At 32.9% G+C, this 25,452-nt stretch overlaps 1 protein-coding gene across 1 annotated transcript; it reads left to right on the top strand.

Moving 5' to 3' along the window:
• Window positions 1-3,885: 3,885 nt before the first annotated feature.
• On the top strand, window positions 3,886-14,878 carry LOC134685998 (ammonium transporter Rh type A-like). Its single transcript, XM_063545704.1, has 10 exons — window positions 3,886-4,033; window positions 5,441-5,633; window positions 5,863-6,013; window positions 6,799-6,943; window positions 7,888-8,051; window positions 8,878-9,015; window positions 9,194-9,327; window positions 11,673-11,854; window positions 13,050-13,203; window positions 14,775-14,878. The coding sequence occupies exons 1-10, from the start codon at window positions 3,892-3,894 to the stop codon at window positions 14,785-14,787; spliced, it is 1,416 nt and encodes a 471-aa protein (XP_063401774.1). The 5' UTR covers window positions 3,886-3,891; the 3' UTR covers window positions 14,788-14,878.
• The last annotated feature ends 10,574 nt before the right edge of the window (window positions 14,879-25,452 follow it).

Here is a 25,452-nt window from a genome sequence, read left to right as displayed (position 1 = left end):
ACATCTCGCCTCAAAAGATAATGAAATTTAGTTATGTTTTAATTTGCTAATAACAAAATCAATATTAGTGCCAATGTGAACTATATTCAGAAATCTAATTACAATATTGGTACGATAACCCTTACTTATAAGTTTGTTTAAAGGTTCGATGAGTTTACAAGGATCACATAGTGATTTCCTCGCTTTAAGTACAATATTACCATAAAATTTAGGATGTAAAATACCATTTTTGATAAGCTTTCTACAGGTATAGCCAAATTTACTAATCAAATCTTTGTATCTATGAAAGAATTTAGTAAAAGTTTCAAGTAATTTATGGTATCGAAATCCCTGACACAACAATTTACCAGTGATGCATTGATTACGTTCGTTAAAATCTATGACATCAGAACACACACGGGCAAACCGAACGAGTTGCGATATATAAACACCGTATGATGGAGCCAAAGGCACATCGCCGTCTAAAAAAGGAAAATTAACAATAGGAAATGAAAAATCGTCTCTCTTGTCGTAAATTTTAGTGTGAAGTTTCCCGTTTGAAATTGAAATGTCTAAATCTAGAAAAGGACAACTGCTGCTGTTTATGTTAGATTTAGTTAAAGTAAGTTCGTTTGGGTTTTCTGAGGTATATTTAGAGAACTCTGGATTATTCAACGAAAAAATATCATCCAGATAACGGTAGGTATTTTTGAATGTATCAACCAAATGTAACAATGATGGGTCTTTACTGAGTTTGGTCATAAACTGAGATTCATAGCAATATAGAAATAAATCTGCTATTAAAGGGGCACACTTGGTGTCCATAGGAATACCTACTACCTGACTATACACTTTATCGCCGAAACGTACATAAATGTTATCAAGCAGAAAGTTTAACCCAGTTTGCATAATACTTGATGTCTGCCATTATTCTTTATTATAGATAACAGATCAGCAAGTGTATAATTTATACGATGCATGAAATATTTGTCACTGGACATTAAGCAACCAATTATCGACCAATTTATGACTAAATATATCAAATTGCTTTTATTAATAATTTCCCTTCAAAAGATTTATGGTTGACTCTTTTTGTGTACAAAGTAATCATGGTAATTACATGGAAGATAAAGGATTACAAATTTTAGATTGAGTTGTACTTTAATCAAGGTATAAAGCACCATAATTTTTACTCGTTATTTTAATGAAAGAAACTTTTTTAATTGTCAAAACAAAATTTAGATCAAAAGATGAATTAGTAGGATGTTAAAAATCTGTTTGAAAACTAATTACTAACTATTTAGTTAATTTTTACTAACTATTTAGTTAATTTGGAACACAGAATTCATTTCAAAGTAGCCAGTAGCAATTTTTCTTCAAATATCTTGATTACAATACAATGAAATCTCACCCTTGTGGTCATTCATGCCTAGTTACTTAGTACACGGAACAAGTATGTACTATGAAAATTAGAAAGCAAATTCAAGCAATTTGATTGGACGAGAAGTTGTAAGTATGTGCTAAGGTGAGTTTAAAGAGTTAGTACTTTGTTCAGTAATTTGATTAACTGACTCCAGTTCACAAATTGATAGGTCTTTTATTGAGACGTTACATTGCATACATTGAAAACTTTCTAATTCGTCGAAGCTCATTGATTTGCAAAAATCGGATGTGATGTTTTGGCATTGAAAATGAAATTTTTCGTCGCATACAGCACAAATAATGAAATCATAATCGCCTATGTTCCCGGAACATGCAGGACAAGATGGATAGATCTGAGAGGGAGTAATTGGAATTGCAGTAGCGGCATCTGTATCATGGTTTGAGATTGTGTCTAGTGCCCCATTATCGCCTCTATTTTGCAGTTGTATTATTGGAAAATCATTCCATCTTCAATAAAGTAATAAAAAAAATCACACCTTTTATTAAAGATCTAGCCCGATTGTTTTTCTCAAAATGTGCAAGGGCTGTATAGCCAGCCAAGGTCGTTAAAAACTTCCATTTGTTGTACAAAGTAACAGACAAGATCAAATATGTGACAAAGCAACAAACGACGCTACAATTTCTAGCTCCTTCCACACAGGAACATACAGAATGTTGCGCTTTCAAACGTGTTTACAAGCGGTCGCCGCCGACCCTCTTCGTTCATAGTTTAGTTTTGAAGATTCCCAGTTATTTAATGTATATTGTACTTATAAAAAACAAACAGATTTACTAACGAATAAGTACTTGAATAATTATTGCTTGCAGTATATATGTTTACAATACATAGCTTTGTAAATCATTATAACTGTGGTCTATGTAAGGGCCCCAATGTTAGTGAGCAGTTTCGTTTAAATCAAAAATCGATGAAGTGGAAATACTGTATGACTGGCCAGTCAACACTGATGTTGTAAATTCGAATCCTGCAAGGGACAGGTGCACTTGACTCTAATTCTAAAAGAAAAGTGAAAGACACCAGAGTGACATTCAATTTCATAAGTCGAAAAAAAACCTGACAACTTCATTGGTATAAAGAAAAAGACCATCAGACAGACAAAAGTACACAAAAAAACAACATAGAAAACTATGACTGAACTAGTATATATTTGTTAAGGGGCCAGTTGAAGGACGCTTCCGGGTGCGGGAATTTCTCGCTACATTGAAGACCTGTTGGTGACCTTCTGCTGTTGTTTTCTTATTTGGTCGGGTGGTTGTCTCTTTTACACATTCCCTATTTCCATTCTCAATTTTATTTAAAGATTATCAACAGGAACCCCCACCAAAAACTGGTGTCGATTTCAGGTACTCCAGAAGGGCAAGCAGATCCTGTTCCATATGTGGCTCCCGTTGTGTTGCATATTTTAGTAGACACCTGGTTATAAGTATAATTCGGGAATAGGGGATAGGAATCAATCAACGACATGAAGAACACATTCAATATCATCGATGAAACGGATATTTAATAACGGTCAACCAACTTGTCACGAATGGCGTCCGTAAAACGAAGGATCAATAGTTTAATAGCTTTCTTAATGATTAGGTTTGTCAGTTTTCTTACCGAATGACGGTGGTTCTCTTCGTCCACTTCAGCTTTAACCTCCAATAAAAACTGACCGTCACGAATTAGCACAACACTGTTTAAAGTGGCGGTAAAAGCAATCAATATTTTATATTCAAAAGTGGTTAAAACATATAATTTTACCTACATTATATCAAGGAGGTACATAGTATCAAAACAGAGTCAAAATGTGAGTGCTACTACTGGAAGGTAGCGTATGTGGTGAAGTCATAGTCGCTGGTTGAATACAGTTGCTCAAGCAGAAGTAAGCACAAGAAATGCATGATTCCATTTTAGGCGCAACTTTTTCATTGCTGCTTTTCATCGAGTATAATCAAGCAATAGAAAATACTTAAACGTGAAAAAAATATGCTCGTCCAAAAAGGATTTTTAGAATATTTGTTCTAAATTTTCCTTTTAGCATGAAAGACCTTTACATGTATGAAATATTTGCTACTCGACGTTAAACAAACATATCAATCAGTAATTATCTGACCTGCAAACTGTATAAAACCATGTCAGTGTAACTGTTATGATATACCTGTTGGTCCAGTTAAACAACTATCTCATATATGTCATAGATAGTAAGGTCACAGTGCATTATTAGTTGTTGATATTAACATTATTGACATATATAAGGCACAGAAGCGTGACGATAAACCCATATCTGATCTTTATCACCAAAAGTGTTGGATTATTTTTTATTGTTGCTTTAAAGCCATTTCAAGGACCAGGGAAATATTACAGGTCTTTGTACTTTATTTGAAGCTGTAGGGAAGAACATTCTTGTCGCGGGTTTTGTATCTTCTGAATTGCTTTTGTTTATGTACTCGTCTTCTGTGGAATAAAAGAAGAAGAACAAAACTATTAGCATGGCTAAATTAAAGTTTTCATTTTTATTGATAGCCTGTCAAATTATATTTGTGACTATTTTTGGACTTTTGGCTGAGTATGAAGAACCAGCACAAGCAAAGTCAAGAAGTGGAAAAACTCCTGTCACAACAATGTACCCAAGTAAGTGTGGAGGATAATTATGGCAAATATGAAGGTCTGTATGTTGGGTCTTTCCTTTCTGACTCTTTTCCTTTTTTTTTAAATTTTATTTTAGACCATTTTCTCTGTTATCTCATAATTCCACACCCAACTATTCTCAATTCTTTATGTTTCGCCTTCTCGTCTTCTATATTTAATTATTGGCATTTATTCTGTACTTTTGTACATTATTTTCTTTTTTGTAATTTAAAACTCTGCCCAGGTCAGAAAGATGAACTACCTAAGGCCGTACGGTGACCTATAGTTGTTTTAATACCTGTGTCATTTTGGTCTTTTTTGGATAGTTGTCTCATTGGCAATCATACCACTTTTTTTTTTTTATACCTTACCCTTTTCTGTACGTCATTTAGAAAGTTTACTTAAAAAATTAAAACAAAAGACTTTTATAAATTGTTACTTGGATGGAGAGTTGTCTCATTGGAACTCATATCCCATCTTCCTATATATATAAAAAATCATCAATTGAACACCCCTTGCTTATGTACCCGTACATGGGCTGTAGGCCTAGCTTGGTACATCAACAACATAGATTATTATATAATAAATGAATGAATACACAATCTCAGTACAGAGATTAATTCAGTTACACAAATAAAATCATAAATTGTCAAGCATACCTAGTCTATACATATGATATATACATCGCATGGTTGAATATAAAAAAAAGAAGATGTAGTATGATTGCCAATGAGACAACTGTCCAAAAAGACCAAAATGACAGACATTAACAAGTATAGGTCATCGTACTTGGGACAGGCACATACATAAATTATGTGGTGGGGTTAAACATGTTAGCGGGATCCCAACCCGCCCCTAACCTAGGACAGTGGTATAACAGTACAACATAAGAACGATTTGAAGTCTTGTATGGAAAAATAAAAATGCAACACAGAAAAACTGATCATTTATTTAAGAAGCATTCCTGAATTCACTTCAATATTGTAAAGTTTGACTATAAAGAGATATGACGAATAGAAAGGAGGAAAAAAAAGAAAAAAATAAACTAAACTAAACCGAACACTAATCAAACGGAAAATGTTAAGCATTTGAATATGATTAACCTTATCTATACAATCCAAATTACTGCATATACTGGCAAATTATTTTTTAAAAGAAAAACGATGTTGATAAGAAAAAATAAAACTTGAACGAAAATTTTATGTCATTGGTTCTCTCCTGATACTCTTATTTACTCTACCAATAAAAACTGCCAAAAGTGCTACAAGTGGTGTTAAACATCAACAATCAATCGATAGCCTTTTATGTTATATACAAAGGAAACAGTAAGGCTTGGTCTACCTAGCATTGGGACAGCACTTTCTTCATTCTTCTTTGTACACTCTCGATTATGTTTGAATTTTATTTCAGTGTTCCAGGATGTGCATGTAATGATATTTATTGGTTTTGGGTTTTTGATGACGTTCCTAAAGCGGTATGGCTATTCAGCAATCGGGATCAACTTACTCCTAGCGTCATTTGTTATCCAGTGGGCCCTTATTGTTAGAGGCTTTATTCATGGCAACGTCTTGCAAGGCGGAAAATTCAGCATAGGTCTAAGTGAGTAAGTTGCAAAACAGATTATTTATGACAAGACTTTATCTGATGAATTTGTAAATGTAAAAACACTGAGGAACAGGATTTTATGCAAGCAGGCGCGGAGCCTGTCACATTGAAAAGGTCTAATATATATTAAAAAAAAATGAGAAACAACAAACAACTATGAAATACATCAACAAACGACAACTACAGAACACAACTCCCCGCACTAATTTTGTATATCATTCTTACAGTATGCTGACGGCTGATTTTGCAGCAGCCACGGTCCTTATATCTTTTGGGGCTGTTCTTGGTAAAACGAGTGCTTTACAACTACTTATAATGGCTGTGATAGAAGTTGTATTGTCACAACTCAATGAACATATTGGCCTTCAACTCTTAAATGTAAGTTCAAATGTAGTCAAGCATGATATTTTGTTTTTGTTTTCGTAAAAAATGTTGAATGCGTACATGTTTGGTCACATGATATATCTATTTATTCGCGATCTTCGGAAATATTGCGTTTGTAGAAAAGTAAAGTAACGTGATATCAAGCAATTCCCGTGTTGTTTGCTAGAACTCGCATCCTTTTGCTAACCATTGTGGAAATAAGTTGGCATACACCCGTTATAAGCGGATTTTTGCATAAAAGTAAACATATTTTTATAATACGCCTATTTCCATCTCCAGCTAAGGGGTTGCCGTGAAGGCCACAGGAATACGGATTCAACAAGGTCGAATCATTCATTTGCAAGTGAATAAGTGATCAGTAGTGTTTCTAAGCTTATTTTGACAAAATTGATCCAAATAGGCTTCTTAAAGCGAATTATTATTTCATTATATCACTTTCATTAATGAACGAACACTGAAAAATAAATCATCTTTTAAGGTTTTTTTTATATCTCGTAGCTAATGTCCATTTAAAAAAATGAATTTTACTTAATCTGTGTCTCATTTATAATATTTAAGTTCAAAATTTTAAAAATCAATGAAATAAATTAAAAATGTTGTTCTCTCAACCAACAATAACAGCAAATATGATAGGGAACTATTATGTACGGGCCTGTTCGTGGAACAAATTTTGAACTAGCATTAGCGAGAGTACTTGACATTGGACACATAGTAGATATTTTTTCTTTTAAGCAACACCATATAATTTCATTATGCTTTATTTTGTTATTAATGTCCAGGTAGTTGATGTTGGAGAATCCATTTTTATTCACACGTTTGGTGCTTATTTTGGGCTAGCGGTAGCAAGAGTTTTATACAGCGACAATCTGGATGAACATTCAAATGAAGGGACAGTTTACCATTCTGACCTATTTTCCATGATAGGTAACCATTTTTACTGGCTATTTTATATCTTTATACTTTATCTTTGATGAGCTGAAAAACTGTATCAAAATATACATGTACATGTTCTGAAAGTGTTGTACACTATTTCAAAATTATTCGACTATTTAAAATTGCTTCATTTTACAATTCATAATTAGTACACTTAGTCTATTTCGATGTCCCAAATTTATATCATTTGGGGTTCGTGTTGTTTATTCTTTGGGTTTCTATGTTGTGTCATGTGTACTATTGTTTTTCTGTTTGTCTTTTTCATTTTTAGCCATGGCGTTGTCAGTTTGTTTTAGATTTACGAGTTTGACTGTCCCTTTGGTATCTTTCGTCCCTCTTTTGAGCATGACTTTTATATCTATGGTTCTTATTTTACCTTCTTTAAACTGTAATCTGATATAAAAAAAAAAGATCCATTGAAAAGTTCCAGCCAGAAGTACAAGATAGTCTGATAAATGGATTAGCGGTTTTAACTGCCAGGGGGAAATAGTTCCTTGCATATAATGAAAATAGCATGTGTTACTATATAATGAGCCATATTTTGTTTAAAATCGACACACTGTATTTTAAACCTGATTGTGCTAGCATATAATGCAACATATGATGCAGCATATAATGCAACAATATGTCTCTGGTACTTTCGCAAAAAATGACAGTCGACATGAAGCCATACCTGGACATGGAGTTCTTACTCGAAAGCCGACCAAACATTCTTCTAAATACTGCGTGCTTTAGCTGATACCAATTTTGAAGTCGTTAGTTTGACCTGGACATGGATCGAACACATAATAAGCTCCCTCTCTCGAGCCGAGAACGATTCCATGACACTACAGAGACGGTTATATATACAAAACAAAACACTAACTTTAAACTTAAGTTCAAATCAATGGTAAACTAAAACATAAATGTAGATAAACACTTTTTTGTTTTAACAGGAACTATATTTCTGTGGATGTATTGGCCAAGTTTTAATGGAGGAGCTGCTTCCGGAGGAGAACAGTACCGGGCTGTAATAAATACTTACCTCTCGTTGGTTGCCTGTACTATTATAACTTTTGCAATATCGTCAATAGTTGATAAAAATGGGAAATTAGAAATGGTAAGTATAAACACGGACCCATGATTTCGTATCGTCTATTTGATGATAGTGTTTTACTGCTTTTTGAAAGTTCATTCTAAACCAAATGTAAGTATACGTCCTACAGAATTTGAGTAAACGCACAAAACTACTTTAAACAATGAACCTTGAAAATAGATGTAAGGCCATAGTTAGATGAACCCTTCCGGGCATTCTAAACACAAAATATAGTATCTAAGAAACAGACAACCTGGAAACCTAACATTGACTAATGAATCATGTTCAACTTCGTTTTAATCGAATGACTGAAATGTCGAAATTTGAATTACATATATGTTATTTATCAATGAATCTTGAGTTTGTCTGGTAAACTTCTAACTTTTCAGTCATATTGATGAATTTCTGTGTCGAACTTGATATTTAAATAGTGGCGTTGGTCCTCTCAATGAGATAAGTTTTCTCGCTTGAGCCGTATGGCGAAAGTGAGAAAAGCAATCGTGTTTAGATGACCAATGATCATATGTTGATCACTATTTTACCTCTGACGACGTTATTAATATCATTGCCAACGGCACGTGCGCAATTAGTTTTAAACGATAATATTTATAGTGTTTAACTCTATTGTCATGAAACATATAAATTATAACATTGTATTCTTCATATCGGACCCCTTTTCAGCCCTAGTTTAAGACACTTTCTGACCACAAAGAAGAATGATAAGTTATTTCGCTCGGTTAACGTCGAAGTAGTATTGCGATTGACAACCAGTTGTAATTACAAAAAAAATAACCACCATGCATATGATCTTCTGCAAAATTATTGGCATTGGTTTGTGTTTACAATGTAGGTGCACATACAGAATGCAACACTTGCTGGAGGGGTTGCTGTTGGAGCTACAGCTGATATGCCTTTGAATCCTTGGGGAGCCCTAGTGATCGGTTGTTTGGCAGGACTCATATCGACCATCGGGTTTAGATTTGTAACAGTAAGTATCCAATGATTTGCTTGCAAAGTAAAGGAAAATCCTTTTATTTTACTGTAATGATTGTCGTTGTTATTTCCATTGAAGTATGAAAGAACTGTAAAAGCTAGCTTATAAATCTTGATTTTTTGGACACTGTATATGTGGCTTTGTATATAGACAATTATAATTTGTTTTTCAGCCTTGTTTGTCATCTAAAGTCAGGCTTCATGACACGTGTGGTGTACATAATCTGCATGGTATGCCAGGGGTTCTTGCAGGCATTACTAGTGCAATATTAGCAGCTCTGTCTTCATATGAAAAATGGGGCGACAGGTATATATTTTGTTTATTGTGAAGCACAAGACTTCAGATGGAATGTAAACTTTCGCTTATGATTGATTGGTATTTGTTTGGTCAAAGCCAACAACCAAGTGGCAAACAATTCATCTATATTCAGGAATTTTTTTATAAATAAACTCATTGATATTCAGGAATTTTTTTATAAATAAACTCATTGAATAAACCCATTTGTATAAAGAGATACCAGAGGGACAGCCAAACTCATAAATAGAAAATAAACTGACAAAACCTGGCTAAAAATGAAAGGAGACAAACAGACTAACAATAGAACACATGACACAACATAGAAAACAAAAAAATAAGCAACATGAACCCCAACCAAAACTAGGGGTGATCTCATGTGCTCCGGAAGGGTAAGCAGATCCTGCTCCACCTGTGGCATCCGACGTGTTGCTTATGTTATAACAAATCAGGTAAATAGTCTTATCGGTAGGACACATTCATGAAAGCGAAGGCAATTGTAGTTACGACGTAAGGAACATATCCGATATCATTTTTGAAACGGTTATTCCATAAAGGTCAACCAATCAACTGATGGCGTCCATAACATTAACGAAGGGATGATTTCAATTCACCATTTGGAACTCTTGGTTTAACAGCTTCCTTGTAAGCAGCAACCCTCTATCAAGAAAATCATGATAGGAAATGCAAGCACGGGAATATCGTATCAATTGGAAGATACACAACCCGTATGCAGGTGTTGCTGGAATGTTGCTACTTAGAAATGGAAAGTTCACAATTGGAAAGCTGAAATCATCTCTTTTGAGGTAAAGTTTTGTTTTCAACCGACCCTCATTGTCAATTTCTAGATGTAAGTCGTCAAGATATGAGGCCGACTTAACTGTATCTGTTGTTTTCTTTATCTCTAGTTCGATGGGATACATGCGTTCAACATAGTAACCAAATTTTGAATTATTTAGTGAAAGAACGTCATCTATATAGTGGAAAGTAGAGTAAAATGATATTGCTAACTTTCAATCTTACTTCCTAAGAAGTTCCTGTGTGAAGTCAGCCTCCTAACAATAAAGAAACAAGTCCACAAGAAGAGGGGCACAATTGGTTCCCATTGGAATGCCGACAGTCTGTTTAAAAGCGATTCCCCCGAACGTAACAAATATGTTGTCAATCAAAAATTCAAGCATCGTGATAATGTCAATTTCAGGGAATATTTTGTTTGAATCAGAGTGATCCTTTACAAAGTAGGATTTATCCCTCCCTAAGACAAGATACTTGTATCTACGTTGGTCATTCATTTTTATAAAACAAAGCTATCCAACTCTTTCAATTTGTTTTTTTTTTGAAAATGGACTGTGTACAGCAGTGCATACTGATTTAGATTGTTTCCCTATCAAATGTGTATATATATTTATTTATATTCTCAAGTTTATATCTCAAAATTGTATTTGTCATATCATTAAATTAACGAATTAGTGTGCACACACTTAAGCTCGCCTGCTTTACTGATAATGATTGCCGATTTTATGTCTTTACGATTTAAGTTTTACTACAAATATCACATAAACTTAACATCATAAATGATCCATGTAAATGAGGTCAATGTCAGATAAAACCTACCACACGGAAATGTACATCTTACACTTTTTCATACACTACAAATATTTGAGGCATTACTTATATAAACTGGCCTTATCAGAAAAACGTTACAATAACCAATGAACCAGGACAATGATGTCACGACGGTCAAGGTCAGAGAAACATTGAATGATGGCATGATGATGATGTATAACACATAATCAGTCCTTAAAACAAATACAGTTTTAGGTGATCTTTTAATTCAATTATCCTAGAAACAAGTTTGTTCATGTAAACTGAATCTGATATTAACAATGGACCATGAAAAATGAGGTAACGGTTGGATTAACCCTGTCAGACAGGGATTTACACCTAATAAAGTTGACCTTATGATTATAATATATGTATTAGTAACTGAAAATAAACCCATCATAGATACCAGGACTGAAGTTTTGTATTTGCACAAGACTTTTCGTCTACAAAAGACTCATCAATGACGCTTGAATAAAAAAAGTTAAATCGCAAATAAAATGCGAAGATGAAGAGCATTGAGAACCAAATAATTCTTACAGTTTTTCCAAAATACAGCTTAGGTTATCTATTCTTGGGATATAAAAGCCTTTATATTTTAAAAACACACCTTACTATGTAATGTTGATGTTTATCCACGACGCTGGACTAGCATCCGTATGACTAGCATTCTACAACTCCTTGCTGGTGTAAAAAAATTACTCACCACTACAGAATATTTTGCCTTACATATATTATTTTTCTCTTTTGTCCAGTGTATTTATAATTTTCCACGGTCGAGCACCTGCATTCGACAGTATCGAGTACAAACATTACCATAACACAAATTCGACATGGGAACCAGGGCTAGGCAGGAGTGGTGTGGAACAAGGAGGATACCAGATGGTTGCCTTGATAATCACTTTAGCTATTGCCTTGGTAGGCGGGACAATCACAGGTACAGGATATAAACATTGCACTGTAGGTCAATTATAAGCCATAGGATACACATCAATTAACGCTACAATACACTGTTTTTAATTTTGTTCATTTATATGTTTTGAAGTTAAATATGACAACCATTTTACTGAACTATTACACATGTGCTTAGTGGTCAGCCGAAGCCCGCTTCCGGGTGCGTGATTCCTCAATGTGTTGAAGACCAATTTGTGTCCTTCTGCTGTTTTCTGCTCTTTGGTCGGGTTGTTGTCACTTTGACATATTCCCCATGTCGATTCTCAATTGTATTGCATACTACTTAATGAATTTGAACAATATTATATGCCGAATAGAATCTAAATGTTTTAAAACTTTCGACGAATTAGACTAAAATATAAAATTTATGTTTAATGCCAACTTTCATATTCAAAATTTCATAACGAATATTACTGTGAATTGAAGCGTTAATCGTTTCACAGAGTCTTATGTAAAATATCATATAAACCATATATAAATTAATCTACCTATCTCATTTTTGGTCGGTTAGGGCAGGAATCTAAAATATATTTTGGCTTTCTTGAAATTGGAAACCAGAATATATTTTGAGCTTCTTAACACAGGAAAATAGAATCGAGCATATATTTTGGCCTTCATGAGGCAGAAAACAAGAATATATTTTGGCCTTTTGGAGGCAGAAACAAGAACATATTTTGGCGTACAAGGAGGCAAAACACAAGAATATATTTTGGCTTTTAGAGGTCGGAAACCAGCATATAATTTTGAGTTCAGGAGGCCGGAAACAAGAATGTATATATTGTGGCCTTCAGGAGGCGGAAAACCAGATTATATTTTGGCCTTCTGGAGGCTCGAAACCAGAATAAAATTTAGCGTTTAGGAGGCCAAAACAAGAATGTATTGTGGCCATCAGGAGACAGGAAATCAGAATATATTTTGGCCTTGGTCATTAGAACAAATAATATAGTAAATCTACTGTTATTACTTTACAGTTGACTATGGTAAGCTTTTTTTTCTAACTCAACAGTACTCGATGATGTAAATATTTTTATCTTCTTCCTTCTGATTGGCATTATAACTATTTTGATCTGAGCATCACTGATGAGTGTTATGTAGACGAAACGCGCGTCTGGTGTATTAAATTATAAGCATAGTACCTTTGATAACTAATAATACTGATTCCAGTATCTGTCTTATAGGTTTTATTTTGAAACTTCCGGTTTGCGATCGACCTGATGCGGATTCGTTGTTTGACGATCGAGTATATTGGCACGTATCTACAGAAGGTTACCCATCAGGCGTTATTACAAATGGCGAGAGGAATTATATAAATAGCAGTGATGATCCAAGAACGTATGTATTAATTGTTAGTTTGATTTGAAGCAACTCATTGAATTTTGATATAAATATATGTATATTCTCTCGTTCGTACTTTCAATACTTTATTATTTATAGACAGGAGTTATGGAGATTATGGAGTTTATGTCGTAGAACAGGTATGCAAAGATAACATATATGAATATTGAAGTCTGCTGTGACATTTTTGAGGCAAATGGCAGCCAGACACACGCCATAAATTCACCTTGAACAAATTACAATTCCAAATCACAAGTTGTCGACACACAGACATATCTTGCATTCATGTTATTTTGAAACATTAAGTATATACATATATATATCATACACATGTTGAAATCAAAATGGCAATATTTAAGTATAAATACATATACAAAAGATTCAATTCAATAACTCATGACTGAAGGTTCAGAAATCGTCTTTTTGGAAATGATAAACTAATGTAAATGTTTATAAACTATACATGAATAAATGGATCTTCCTACCTTAATACATAATTGTCCTTATTCGCGATGTTATATATGTTGGGTCTTCCAAGTATTCTACAAAACCTCTTTTAAACTTATTGACATTAATTCTCTTCAACTGTTTTAGGTCTGATACATAGAATCGAACCTTCCTGATGAGGATAATTTTTTATCAGCTATCAAATATCAAACTAAAACTGTCATAGAGTGTGGTAAATAAGTTCATCTATCCAAGATACCTTGAAATACATGATACTAAAGAAAGGTTTAAGTTTGATTCATATCTTACGCTACATATATAAATTGACAATGAGGGTTGGCTAAGAACAAAACTTTTCGACAAAAGAAAGGATTTCATCTTCCTAATTGTAAACTTTCCATTTCAATATAGCAACATTCTAGCAGATGCATAAAGAGGTAATATCTCCAAGTTGTGATGATATTTAATCGCGTGTATTTCCTATCATGATTTCCCTTGGATCACCCTCAGTTTTTGGTAATGGTTCGTTTTTCTCAGTATTGAAATGTGTTTTGTGTAATGGTCTTTCTCTTTCGTCCCTTATTTTACATAACAATGGTAGTTTATTTTCGAGGCATGCGTTTGAATATTCCTTTGCTATATTTACCTCTTCTCACAAATAACCCACTTTACAAACACCATTTACGTATAATAAGTGGTTCCCTTTAAACTAGCCAAACCTCATATGTTAAGGATTAAGAACGCAATGAAAACTTGATCAGACATTTAAACACTCGTCTTGGAGAATTCATACGATATAAAACAAGGATGAACAAATTAAAACGGAACTAAAAACTGATAATTCAACACTAATAAACCTCGATTGTCTAAATAAAATATATTGAATTACCGTTGGGATGTACTTACTTCGTTTGGATTTCATTCGATTTCTCAACTTTATGTTACCTTGATTGGTTTATTCTTTAACGATTTACGAATTGTGAACATCCGTATACTACTTTCGCCTAATTATACCCCTAAACATGTAAGTATCTTACCATCCAAACAATAAACATTTACTTCATTGTTTGGTATAAATTTGTGGTATTAAATGATGTAATATTTTCTATTTTCTCTTTCAGACCTTTAATATAATGAGATCTAAAAGGAAACAGAAAGTTAGCATAGTACAGTAAAGCCGGTTTCATTGTGAAGCTTACCACAGAAGATATTGAGACGTACTGCCTTTGTAAAATGAAAACTGAAGACAAAAAACATTCTGATATAGTGTACATTTTTCTTGATTATGATGAAATGTCTAATGTTGAATATAATGACAACTTTTGTTAAAAGTATGTAACAATGGACTTTTATTTACTACAGCGATGACCAGTACTTACTAGCACCAATTAACTTCGTATGTTTGCGTTCAAGTTGCTTCAATGTAATGCCATTTGAAAATTAGAATTCCTACTCAAAGAGATAGATTCAATAACGTCACATATTTATATAGAATTCTTACAGCCAGCTCTCATAGAAAAATGTATATATATTTTCAATCATATTCCAGAGCAATTTCCTTGTATCTCACATCGAAAGATTTCTGAACGCCATCATCATTTATTTCGACGTTTATACAGAGAATAAAGTTTTAAGGTGGTAGAGCAGTACTGCTAAAACGTCCGGTCCTAAAGAGCTCACCATGGTGAGTTGTGCTGCTAAATCTTTAATTCATTACGTTGTGTCTTGTGAGCATGTCTTAACGAGTTTTGTTTGCCTTGGCCATAGTGTTGTCCAATTTCCTTTAATCTAGATGGGTATGATCCTTATACTTGTGTGCCAATTTTACAACTATACCTTATTTTTATTTTCTTACAAATCACTGAACAGTATTTTTGTCTATATATTGGTAGAACAATAACTGTACTTGCCTTTTTGCAAAGTACAATTATATCTACTAAACCAAGTCACCATTATTTTAAAATCGGACTTTTTTGTTGAAATACAAGGTAGTTTTATTGATTGAATATACTGTATAAATTTTAAAAACAAATATCCAAAAATATAGAAAGGCATATAGACAAAAACATAGCAAAAATGAATGACAAGCAACAAACAAGTTTTCGAAGTAACATGAGGTCAAGGTCAGATGAACGCTGCTAGACAGATGTGTACTTTTAACAATCATACCAAACTCTAAATATAGTTGGCATCTTGTTTAAAACATCTCCGAATTAGACCTTATAACGAAAATTGAACATTAGCATATGAATCATAACAGATCATAGAATCAACTCATTGTCAGGTAATGACTACCTGACAACATCACTGTGTCTAAACCACACCGGCAGAATTTGATCGGACTCAATGGTATCTAACGTCCGGCACAATGACGGAACATCAATAGAAAGAAGAAAGATAGGTTTCTCCTTATTTTCTTATTTTTTTTAATGATATCGAAGAATATATATACATATACAACTATTTTCTATTGTGAGATGCAATATTTTCTACAACCGTTCTATATTAACGGAGAAATAAGTCAAAATGCATGTCAACATAACGAATTGAGTGAACCTTGCCTCGAAATTGTTTAATTTCTCTTTAAATTGTTCACATTGTACGGAAAGAAAGGTACGGAAAGATAGATACTGACACGGAGATTGCAAAACTAGTCATTATGAGCATCTCAATACTTGTATTTATGTGTATGGAACGAAAGAAATGGGTCATGTCAAAATGGAACTGGCCGGTTTCGTCAATGTATACAACCCGGTTTCGTCATAGATTTCAAAATGCATAACCCGGTTTGGTCAAATAAAAAAAATCATAAACGCATTACATTACAATTGATTATTTAATTTCAGAGTTCAAAAGGAGTTTTGTGGGTCGTTCGAAAACAAGTTCGTTCACCGGACAGCGGCTTTTTATTTATATGAGTCTCAGATTCAAATAAATAATAAGCAAATTCCTACTCTTATAGAACTCAAATATTTTAATTTTACTTTGCATTCCGAACTTTTTTAACAGCATATTGAGATTAAAGCTCTTTAAATATGCGTTTTCTATATGAGTTATGGGAAAATATGTTGAACATGTTTAAACTTGAAATTAAAGTTTACGGTCTTTAAAATCGAAACACACAATTGATATGTGATTTTCCCGCACAAAAGAATGGACACCTTTATAAGTAATCTAATCATTCCATGTATGTAATCTTTTCTACCATCGTTAAAAATAAATCTTCTTAAGGATAAACGTTGATGATAAGACAAATGTATCTGCATGCATAATCGACATAGAATGTAGGATTACAACTACCATGCATTAAAATAAAATTTATTTATCACTAATTGTAACTATGAACAAATTAGTATAATAGTCTCAGGTCATCGATAAAATTCAATAGTAATTATTTTGTTAACATTATTAAAAAAAACGAGTCTGTACTGTCGCCATTGTGTTATGATGATCGTACACTGACGTTGGTCAATATATTTTGACAATATATACGGACAGACGGATTCAGTTTATTTCAAAGTGGGCGTATTTCGAACAACTTGTACATACCGCCGAGCGTAGCAAGTCGAACAATATTTTGATTATTTTTTGTTTTACAAAATCGTTAAATACAGGAATCAATATTTTGGCAACCGAAGGTGGGGTCGGGGCGTGCAACCTATACGTCATCTAGGTTCGCCACTTATCTTATAAAGTGTATAACGAATTAAAATATTGTAAGAAATGAGAAAACAGGGACACCCGGGAAATCGGATTATGTGAGTTGAATTATGTTTATTATAATAAATGCCGAATATCAAGTTCTTTTTATCGATTTCTATACATTTTTCTCAAATATATATAAAAGTTATATAGGAAAATGATAAGGCAGACAAATATACAAATAAATCGACTTGGCCGATATCCTAATAAAACTTATTGACCTTTAATTACGATTTTTTTTTCATTTCTTTGCGTTTTTACACGCCCATCCCAATTTTGACAGGACGTATTATTGTATACACCCGTCTGTCCATCCGTCCTTCCATCCGTCCGTTCCTTCATCTATCAGTCATTCGGTCCGTCCGTCCGTCCGTCTAGCTATCCGTCTATCTTTCTGTCCAGCGTAAACATGTCGCACCGTAACTTGAGAACAGCTTATCTAGTTTTCATGAAACTTAATAAAGTTATTTCTTGAAATGGTCAAACGATTTGTAAACCTTTTAGTGAAAATCAAATTAAATCTGTTTGAGTTACAGAACTTTGTAAGTAAAACAGGAGTGTGTTTTTTTTTAACATGTCGCGCCATATCTCAAAATGGTTAATCATTATTGCATCAAACTTTACACACTTCTTAGTAATATAAATCTTAACTTCTGCATACTTTAAGGTGATGTTTTAAATTTTGTTTTTTAAGCGTTAATTAGGTTTTCTTTGTAAAAAAAGGGGGGGGGTCACATACTGCGATGTATCTCAAAACCTATATAAAAAAAATATCATAATGTTAATGTTAAAAAAATAATTAGATATCTGTTTTTGCTATTGAGTATTTATATTCCATTTAAAATTAGTTTGAAGATCAGTGAAATAACGGATACGACTTTCATTAGGAAAATGTGAAGTACTATAATTACCTATGTAAATAAATGTAAACACGCCAAGTTTACTTTATAATACATATATATTTAAATTATTTCGAAAGACAATGTTCAGATCCGTGTTAACGTTGCTTTTCATAAATTGTTGGTTTTAAAAAAATATAAAAAAAACGGGTGATATATATAGACGAAACCGGGTGTTGTGTAGTAAACAACAATGACGAAACCGGTATAATTTATATTTGACATGACCCATTTCTTTCGTTCCATACACATAAATACAAGTATTGAGATGCTCATAATGACTAGTTTTGCAATCTCCGTGTCAGTATCTATCTTCCCGTACCTTTATTTTCGTACAATGTGAACAATTTAAAGAGAAATTAAACAATTTCGAGGCAAGGTTCACTCAATTCGTCATTTTGACATGCATTTTGACTTATTTCTCTGTTAATATAGAACGGTTGTAGAAAATATTGCATCTCACAATAGAAAATAGTTGTATATGTATATATATATTCTTCGATATCATTAAAAAAATAAGAAAATAAGGAGAAACCTATCTTTCTTCTGTCTATTGATGTTCCGTCATTGTGCCGCACGTTAGATACCATCGAGTCCGATCAAATTCTGCCGGTGTGGTTTAGACACAGTGAACATGTACATCTTACAATCATTTTTCACCTTTTTTATAGTAGCCATTCTGTTGGTAGTAGTATTGTGTTGGATTGTTATTGTGTGTTTTAGTTTTACAACATACATTGATTGATTTGTGATTGCTTTACACTACATCATCACAAAAAGGATATATCTCGTTTCTAAAACCGACATGTTTTGTCTTTATAGGCAAAAGAGAACTTTTGTTTTAGACATTAAACTGGTTGAAATACAATGCATATAAAAAAGAAGATACGGTATGATTTTTAATGAGACAACTCTCCTAAAGTGACCAAAATGACACAGAAATTAACAACTGTATTTGACCGTACGGCTTTCAACAATGAGCAAACCCCATACCTCATAGTCAGCTTAAAAATGCCCCGAAATAACAATGTAAACCAATTCAAAGTTTGTTTTTGAACCTAATACGGCCTTCAACAATGAGCAAACCCCGTACCTCATAGTCAGCTTTAAAATGCTCTGAAATTACAATGTAAACCAATTCAAACAAAGTTTGTTTTTGTACCTAATTTAGCCATCAGGATCAGGGTTTTTTTGTTGTTTGTCATTCATGGTATATGGGATTTTTGTCATGTGTTGGCTTTGTAAATCATTGTAAATATAACGGAATTTGATGAGACTGTCAACAAAGTGAGAGGTTTAGCGCTATAAAACCAGGTTTAAATCACCATTTTCTACATTTGAAAATGCCTGTACCAACTTACAGTTCATGTCCATTCGTTTTTTCTGGTTTTGTCATTTGATTTTCATCTGAGTTTAGTATTTTTGTGATTTTACTTTTTGGTTGGTCCTGTTTTTATAATAATACAAATTTGTTTTCGTTACACTGTAAATATATCACACGATAAAACAATACATTTGAAAAAGGAAACTGGAAGAGTGAAAAAAAGACAGCTACCCGACTATAGTGATGAAAACAGGACGAGACCAGCAACGTGTCTTCAATTATAAAGTTTACGTACCCTTGTTTTATGGTAAAACTTATATCAAAAATATAAAACGTACTAGTACAACAAATGTATATAGTTTATTTCAATTTGAAGTTTTATTTGACTTTGATATCTAATAACACACATCACTCTCAGTAATGCAAAGATCCTAAGTCGAATCCTTGCCTGCAAGGATATAAAAATGCTTTGTTTTACCATCTGCCATAGCGACTTTTCGGCATTCTTTGGTTTTGTCAGATTCAGACATATCTTCAAATATTTCAAATGTAAAACTGCATTCACAGCAGATGCAATATTATATTTGGTAGAATACATAGTGAAAGGGAGCATTGTCAAATCCTTGCAACACAACTTTAGAAAGGGATCTATGTTTAAATAAGATTCCACTACACATGAAACAAAAGACCGAGTGACATAAACCATACAAAACTTATTGGTGATCTCAGGTTATCTGGTGGGGTACACAAATACGTATCCCTAGATTTCGTTTCTACATTATTGAAGGAAACCTCGTTTTTGTTTGTTTGGTTTAGCTTTGCTCGCTATGAATTTGTTTAAATGAATTCTCATCATATGCAACTATAACAGTCATAATAACGTTCGATAACTCTGCATGTTACTGGTTCAATTAGGATTATGTAAAATGTACTGGTTACCTGATGAATGATTTTGAAGAAAATTGAAAAATATGTTTATTTCACCTGGTTTATATCTCTTCGATGTCTTCTTTTATAAATCTAAAATAATATCGCAATGAATTTCATTGATAATCGGACATCACTTACCTGCATAGGTATTGTCAAAACTTACATCTACATAGGTATTGTATTACATCGTGATTAGGTGCCATGTTTGTTTTCTTTGATCACGTTGATGTTATGACTTTAATAATTCATAATCTAGCTATACCCAAGGCTATTATTATAGTTACAATAACGTGTCATATTAAATTGCAATATAGACAGTGAAATTAAATTGAATTATGTGCATGGACAAAATAAGTGTCGAACATCCTCTACGTTTGAAAATTATTTGGTCGGCATTTTTCAAAATTTTCTTAAATAAAAAATTAGTAAAACATCTCTATCCAGTAAAAACATAATGTATTAACTACTAGAACAATTTGTTTATCGGACTTTTAAAAAGCTCAATTGTGAAAATCCCAAAAATTCAAGCTTTAAGTGTCATTAAAGTTTTCCATATCAACACTTTAAACATAAATATTGGACGCTAAATGTCTTTGTAACAGGTAGTGTATAAATCTTCATTCGCTATTCATGGCGCTCTTTCCTTTTCTTAAAACGTAAAAGATAAAAAAAAAAAAAAAAAGGTTAGAGAATCACTCAACATACACGAAAATCGTATGTAATTGTTTATACATTAGGTGGAATAATGTTTACACAATCAATTGTTTATTCCTTTCCCACGTTTCCAGTAGGTATCAATGTCATTATAATGATTTTGAAACAAATAATTTCAAACGAGTTTCGACAGTCTGGATGCTGCAGAAGTCAAATTGAAGATATCGCATATTGCTACTTTCCGAAAGAAAATTTTTGCCAAATCCGATTTTCCCATCATCTGTGCAGAAATTCCCAGGAAGTACATTGTATGAAATAACTGGATTATTTTAGCCATACGCTGAGAAACAGTTTGCTTGTGTGTCATGCTATCGATGTATTCCCGTAATAGTCTCATAAATGCATTTTCGTATGAATCAACATTTCCAAGATAGTAATAGCTCAGAAAGCGAATGAAATGTGCCATTGGTTTGCAAGTATATACCATAAAAGGGTCCTGGGCGTCCTGTTGTAATTCTGGTAAAATCGCCAATGATTTAGATTCGAGGTAGATGTCAAGATTAGTTAATGCTTTTACTATGGTGATTGTCTTTTCATGTTTCATCAATTCCATTACATTATCATGTAATTCATGAAATACAACAATTTCATGAGATGTTTCCACCGGAACCGAAAAGGTTTTGTCTGTGAACTTTGACAAGACATGCTCTGTTATAATTAATGCTTCTGGATAATGTTTATGAATATAGAGGAATGTTGCTAACAGCAACCATCCTGATGTTGCATCTGAATTAACACCAATAAGTAATTGACTAAGATAATGTTTATATTTGAAGTATTTGTGTTTATTTGTTGGTCTGCAATGCGTATTTGGTATCTCAGATACAAAATGGTGTGCATCTGCAAAAAATAAGTTAAATATGCTTCTCGACAGACAACTTTTAGAATGATGCAAAATGTTTTTCATCAATCTGTTAATATTTCCTATTGCTCTTCCAGAGGAAAAAAGATGAATTGTTTCTTGTGCCAATATCGTTTTCAGGCTTAATTGCCTTCTCATATTACATGAAGAAATAGGATAATCATGGAGAGTTACTGAAGATGAAAAACATTGAATGCCTTGCTGATATAAATTCCGAAGAAGATCGACTAATTTCCTTTTGTTACTTATGTCGAACCGAGAATAGAAAAGGTTATTGTTAGGAATAAAATAGTGTAATAGTGTTGAATACTCTACACAGTATAACAATTTCTGAAGGCATGCCATAAAACAAGGTATAATGTTGTCTGGTCGCCAAACAGACGGATCCAATTCTTCAGATATCCAAAACATTAGAGTTTTTAGGAAATATGAGCACAATAACCCTTTTAAACCTGGTAATTTCTCTATTATTTCTTTCAACAAGATTTTCAATAAAGCATAGCACAGTAACTGGGTATGACAGAAGGAAAATATCAGCATCTTTTCTGCAACTGAAAACGATATTCTCCATTCAAAATTTTCATTAACGGATCCTTTGCAACCAATAGGGACAAATAAGACGCCTAATGATATTATTTGTGAAATAAGATCAGGTGGTGGCCATTCTGTACGTGGTCTGTTTATCCATGGTTGCGCTTGTGATATCCATTTTTCACATTTGATGCAATATGCAATATCATTCTGTTCTAAATTATCCGATATACATGGACCATGAATAGTATTTAACATAGGTTTTGTTAATACTAAATGTCTTAAATGATGTATTTTGAAAAGTTCGCTTGAAAGCAGCATCTTACCATGTTTTTGTTCGTGTATTTGTTCAGTAAACAAAAACGGTACGCCATATTTAGGTAATATATTAAGGTATGTGAAACATGGTGGCGTTTCTTCGGTGTCCATGAGCAATGCCACTCCCCAACGATCAATGACGTCACTCATTGATTCGTATACTCTAAAATCAGGTTCTATAAACATAACATCGGTGTCACTACCTTTGAAATTTAGTCCTTCCCCTTTACTACCACTGCTTATACGGGGATAATTATTATCCATGGCTATATCTCCTATAGTATATATCAACCGCCTTGACTTAACTATTTCTTCTGATCCCACTTTCTGACACAGATATGCGTAAAATTCTAGTGATTTTATTTTATCTGACTTTGACATTTTGATGAATTTCTTGTTATCACTTTAGTACATTTTCTTTTTTCTAGGCACGCTGTAAAATGAAAATCATTATGCACTTTTTAATATGAATTTGACCGTGTGACTATGAAGATATACAGTCATGCCCTTTTACTTATTAGGTTATTTACCTTTAATAGCATGGTTCAATAGAAATTCTAACTTTGTACAAGTTGGACAATTATTTAGGATGTTTATAGCTATTTAAAACCTGGTGTAAACGGTAGAAAATTAATTTGACAAAAACTTTTTCTTATTTCCTATTTTTTTTTCTCGTTTTCTTTCTCTTCTTTTATTCTCATTTGTTCTCGTGTATTCTATAAAAACAATATCTTTGCTTTTAATTTTTGAAAAACAAAGGCTTTTCTATCTCGGGAATAGATTACATAAGCTGTATTTGGCAAAACTTTTAGGAACCTTTGGTCCTCAATGCTTTTCAACTTCGTACTCTATTTGGCCCTTTTTAACATTTTATTATTCGAGCGTCTCTGATGAGTCTTTTGTGAACGAAACGCGCGTCTGACGTAAATGTAAAATTTAAGTCCTGATATCTATGATGAGTTTTTTTTTTACTGTTTTGGAGAAACAAAGTTTTCACGGGGAAAAAAAACTCATACACGAAAGTGACATAACTCGTTTATGCTATTTATAGTTTGTGCTCAACATAACAACGGCCATTTCCTGTCGCTCACTTTAAGGAAATGTTGGTCCTCAATGCTCTTTTACTTCGTACTTTATTTGGGCTTTTTAACATGTTTTTATTCGAGTGTCACTGATGAGTCTTTGGTAGACGAAACGAGCGTCTAGCGTAAATATGAAATAAATTTCAATTCTGGTGTCTATGATGAGTTTATTCACAAATTATCTGCATATACATAAAAGAGAAATACTGTTAAGATAATTTAGGATATAAGCCAATTTAATTTTCTGTTATTTCTATTGTTATAACCTAGACGCATATATAGTGAATGTCAGTATATTTTTATTTTTATTTTGTTATATTCTCAACAGGGGGAATATAATACTAAACCTCTTCAATACCTGTATCCAATTCAGAACTATGCACGTATTTGGTTATTAGTGTGTAGTAGAAACATCCCATGCATACCGCTTTCGAATAAAAACATTTCAAATATATACACAACGTGGTACCAAAGATATTAATTTGGCTCGTTTAATTGTCATAAATTTCTAAAAAAAAATTAACTTTATCTTAGATGTCCCTTGACAGAGAAAAAAATGTCTTTTAATTTAAAAAGATAAACAGCATTAAAAAAAGGAATAAAATATAATCCCCCTGTTGGGAATATGACAAACCATGACATTGTGTCTTACCTTTTATTACATTAATGCACATTTACAAAATGTTATAAATAATCACGTTCACAATACATGCAATCGATTCATATGACATACAATGTACATGTAACAGGTTTAATCTTGACTGAGATAACCTAAAAATATGTCTATTTTTCGTTGACGTCATTTGATACTTTCGGAACACTGGTTACATAGGTGGCAGTTATGATTATTATGTCATTATTATTTCCCTTGTTGAAAACTATAAATTTCATATTTCTTTATTTGATGATTTAGATGAAGCTTATTCGGTATATATTTGTTAAATTGCATAGCTTTTGCTATTTGAATTCATTGGTTAAAGATATTTATTTATATTGTAAAGTTTACTATTTCCACCGTCGCAAAACCTTTGATTGCCTTCTGTGAGAAACTTATATATTTTATACAACTGGTTTTAGATTATGATATGGGATCTTCTAAGGACTGACTTTCAGTCCAACCATAGTTTAGAATAGTGCATTTGCTACATGCCTCCATAGTAAGGGTAATTTGAAGTCATTGAATACTCCATTTCTACATACTATATCATAATAAAAGTTGTTCTTTGTTGATTAAATTATATATTGTTTTCAGTTTTTGGTTTTCATTTACTTAGATAATTTATAGCGCATCACATTTGGCATCAGTCGTTTCCGTTCACATCAGTTTACAAACTAGAATTACCTGTGGTCCACATCCCCGAATCTCCAGCAGAATTGTTCCTGCTACACATATTTCAATCATAGAGAAAGCTAATAGGTAGCTTTGGATAACACTCA

Source organism: Mytilus trossulus, chromosome 10 (assembly GCF_036588685.1).
Source record: "Mytilus trossulus isolate FHL-02 chromosome 10, PNRI_Mtr1.1.1.hap1, whole genome shotgun sequence".
NCBI classification, from domain to species: domain Eukaryota; kingdom Metazoa; phylum Mollusca; class Bivalvia; order Mytilida; family Mytilidae; genus Mytilus; species Mytilus trossulus.
The sequence above is the reverse complement of the archived record's forward strand: the minus strand, read 5'-3'. Positions and strand labels throughout refer to the sequence as shown.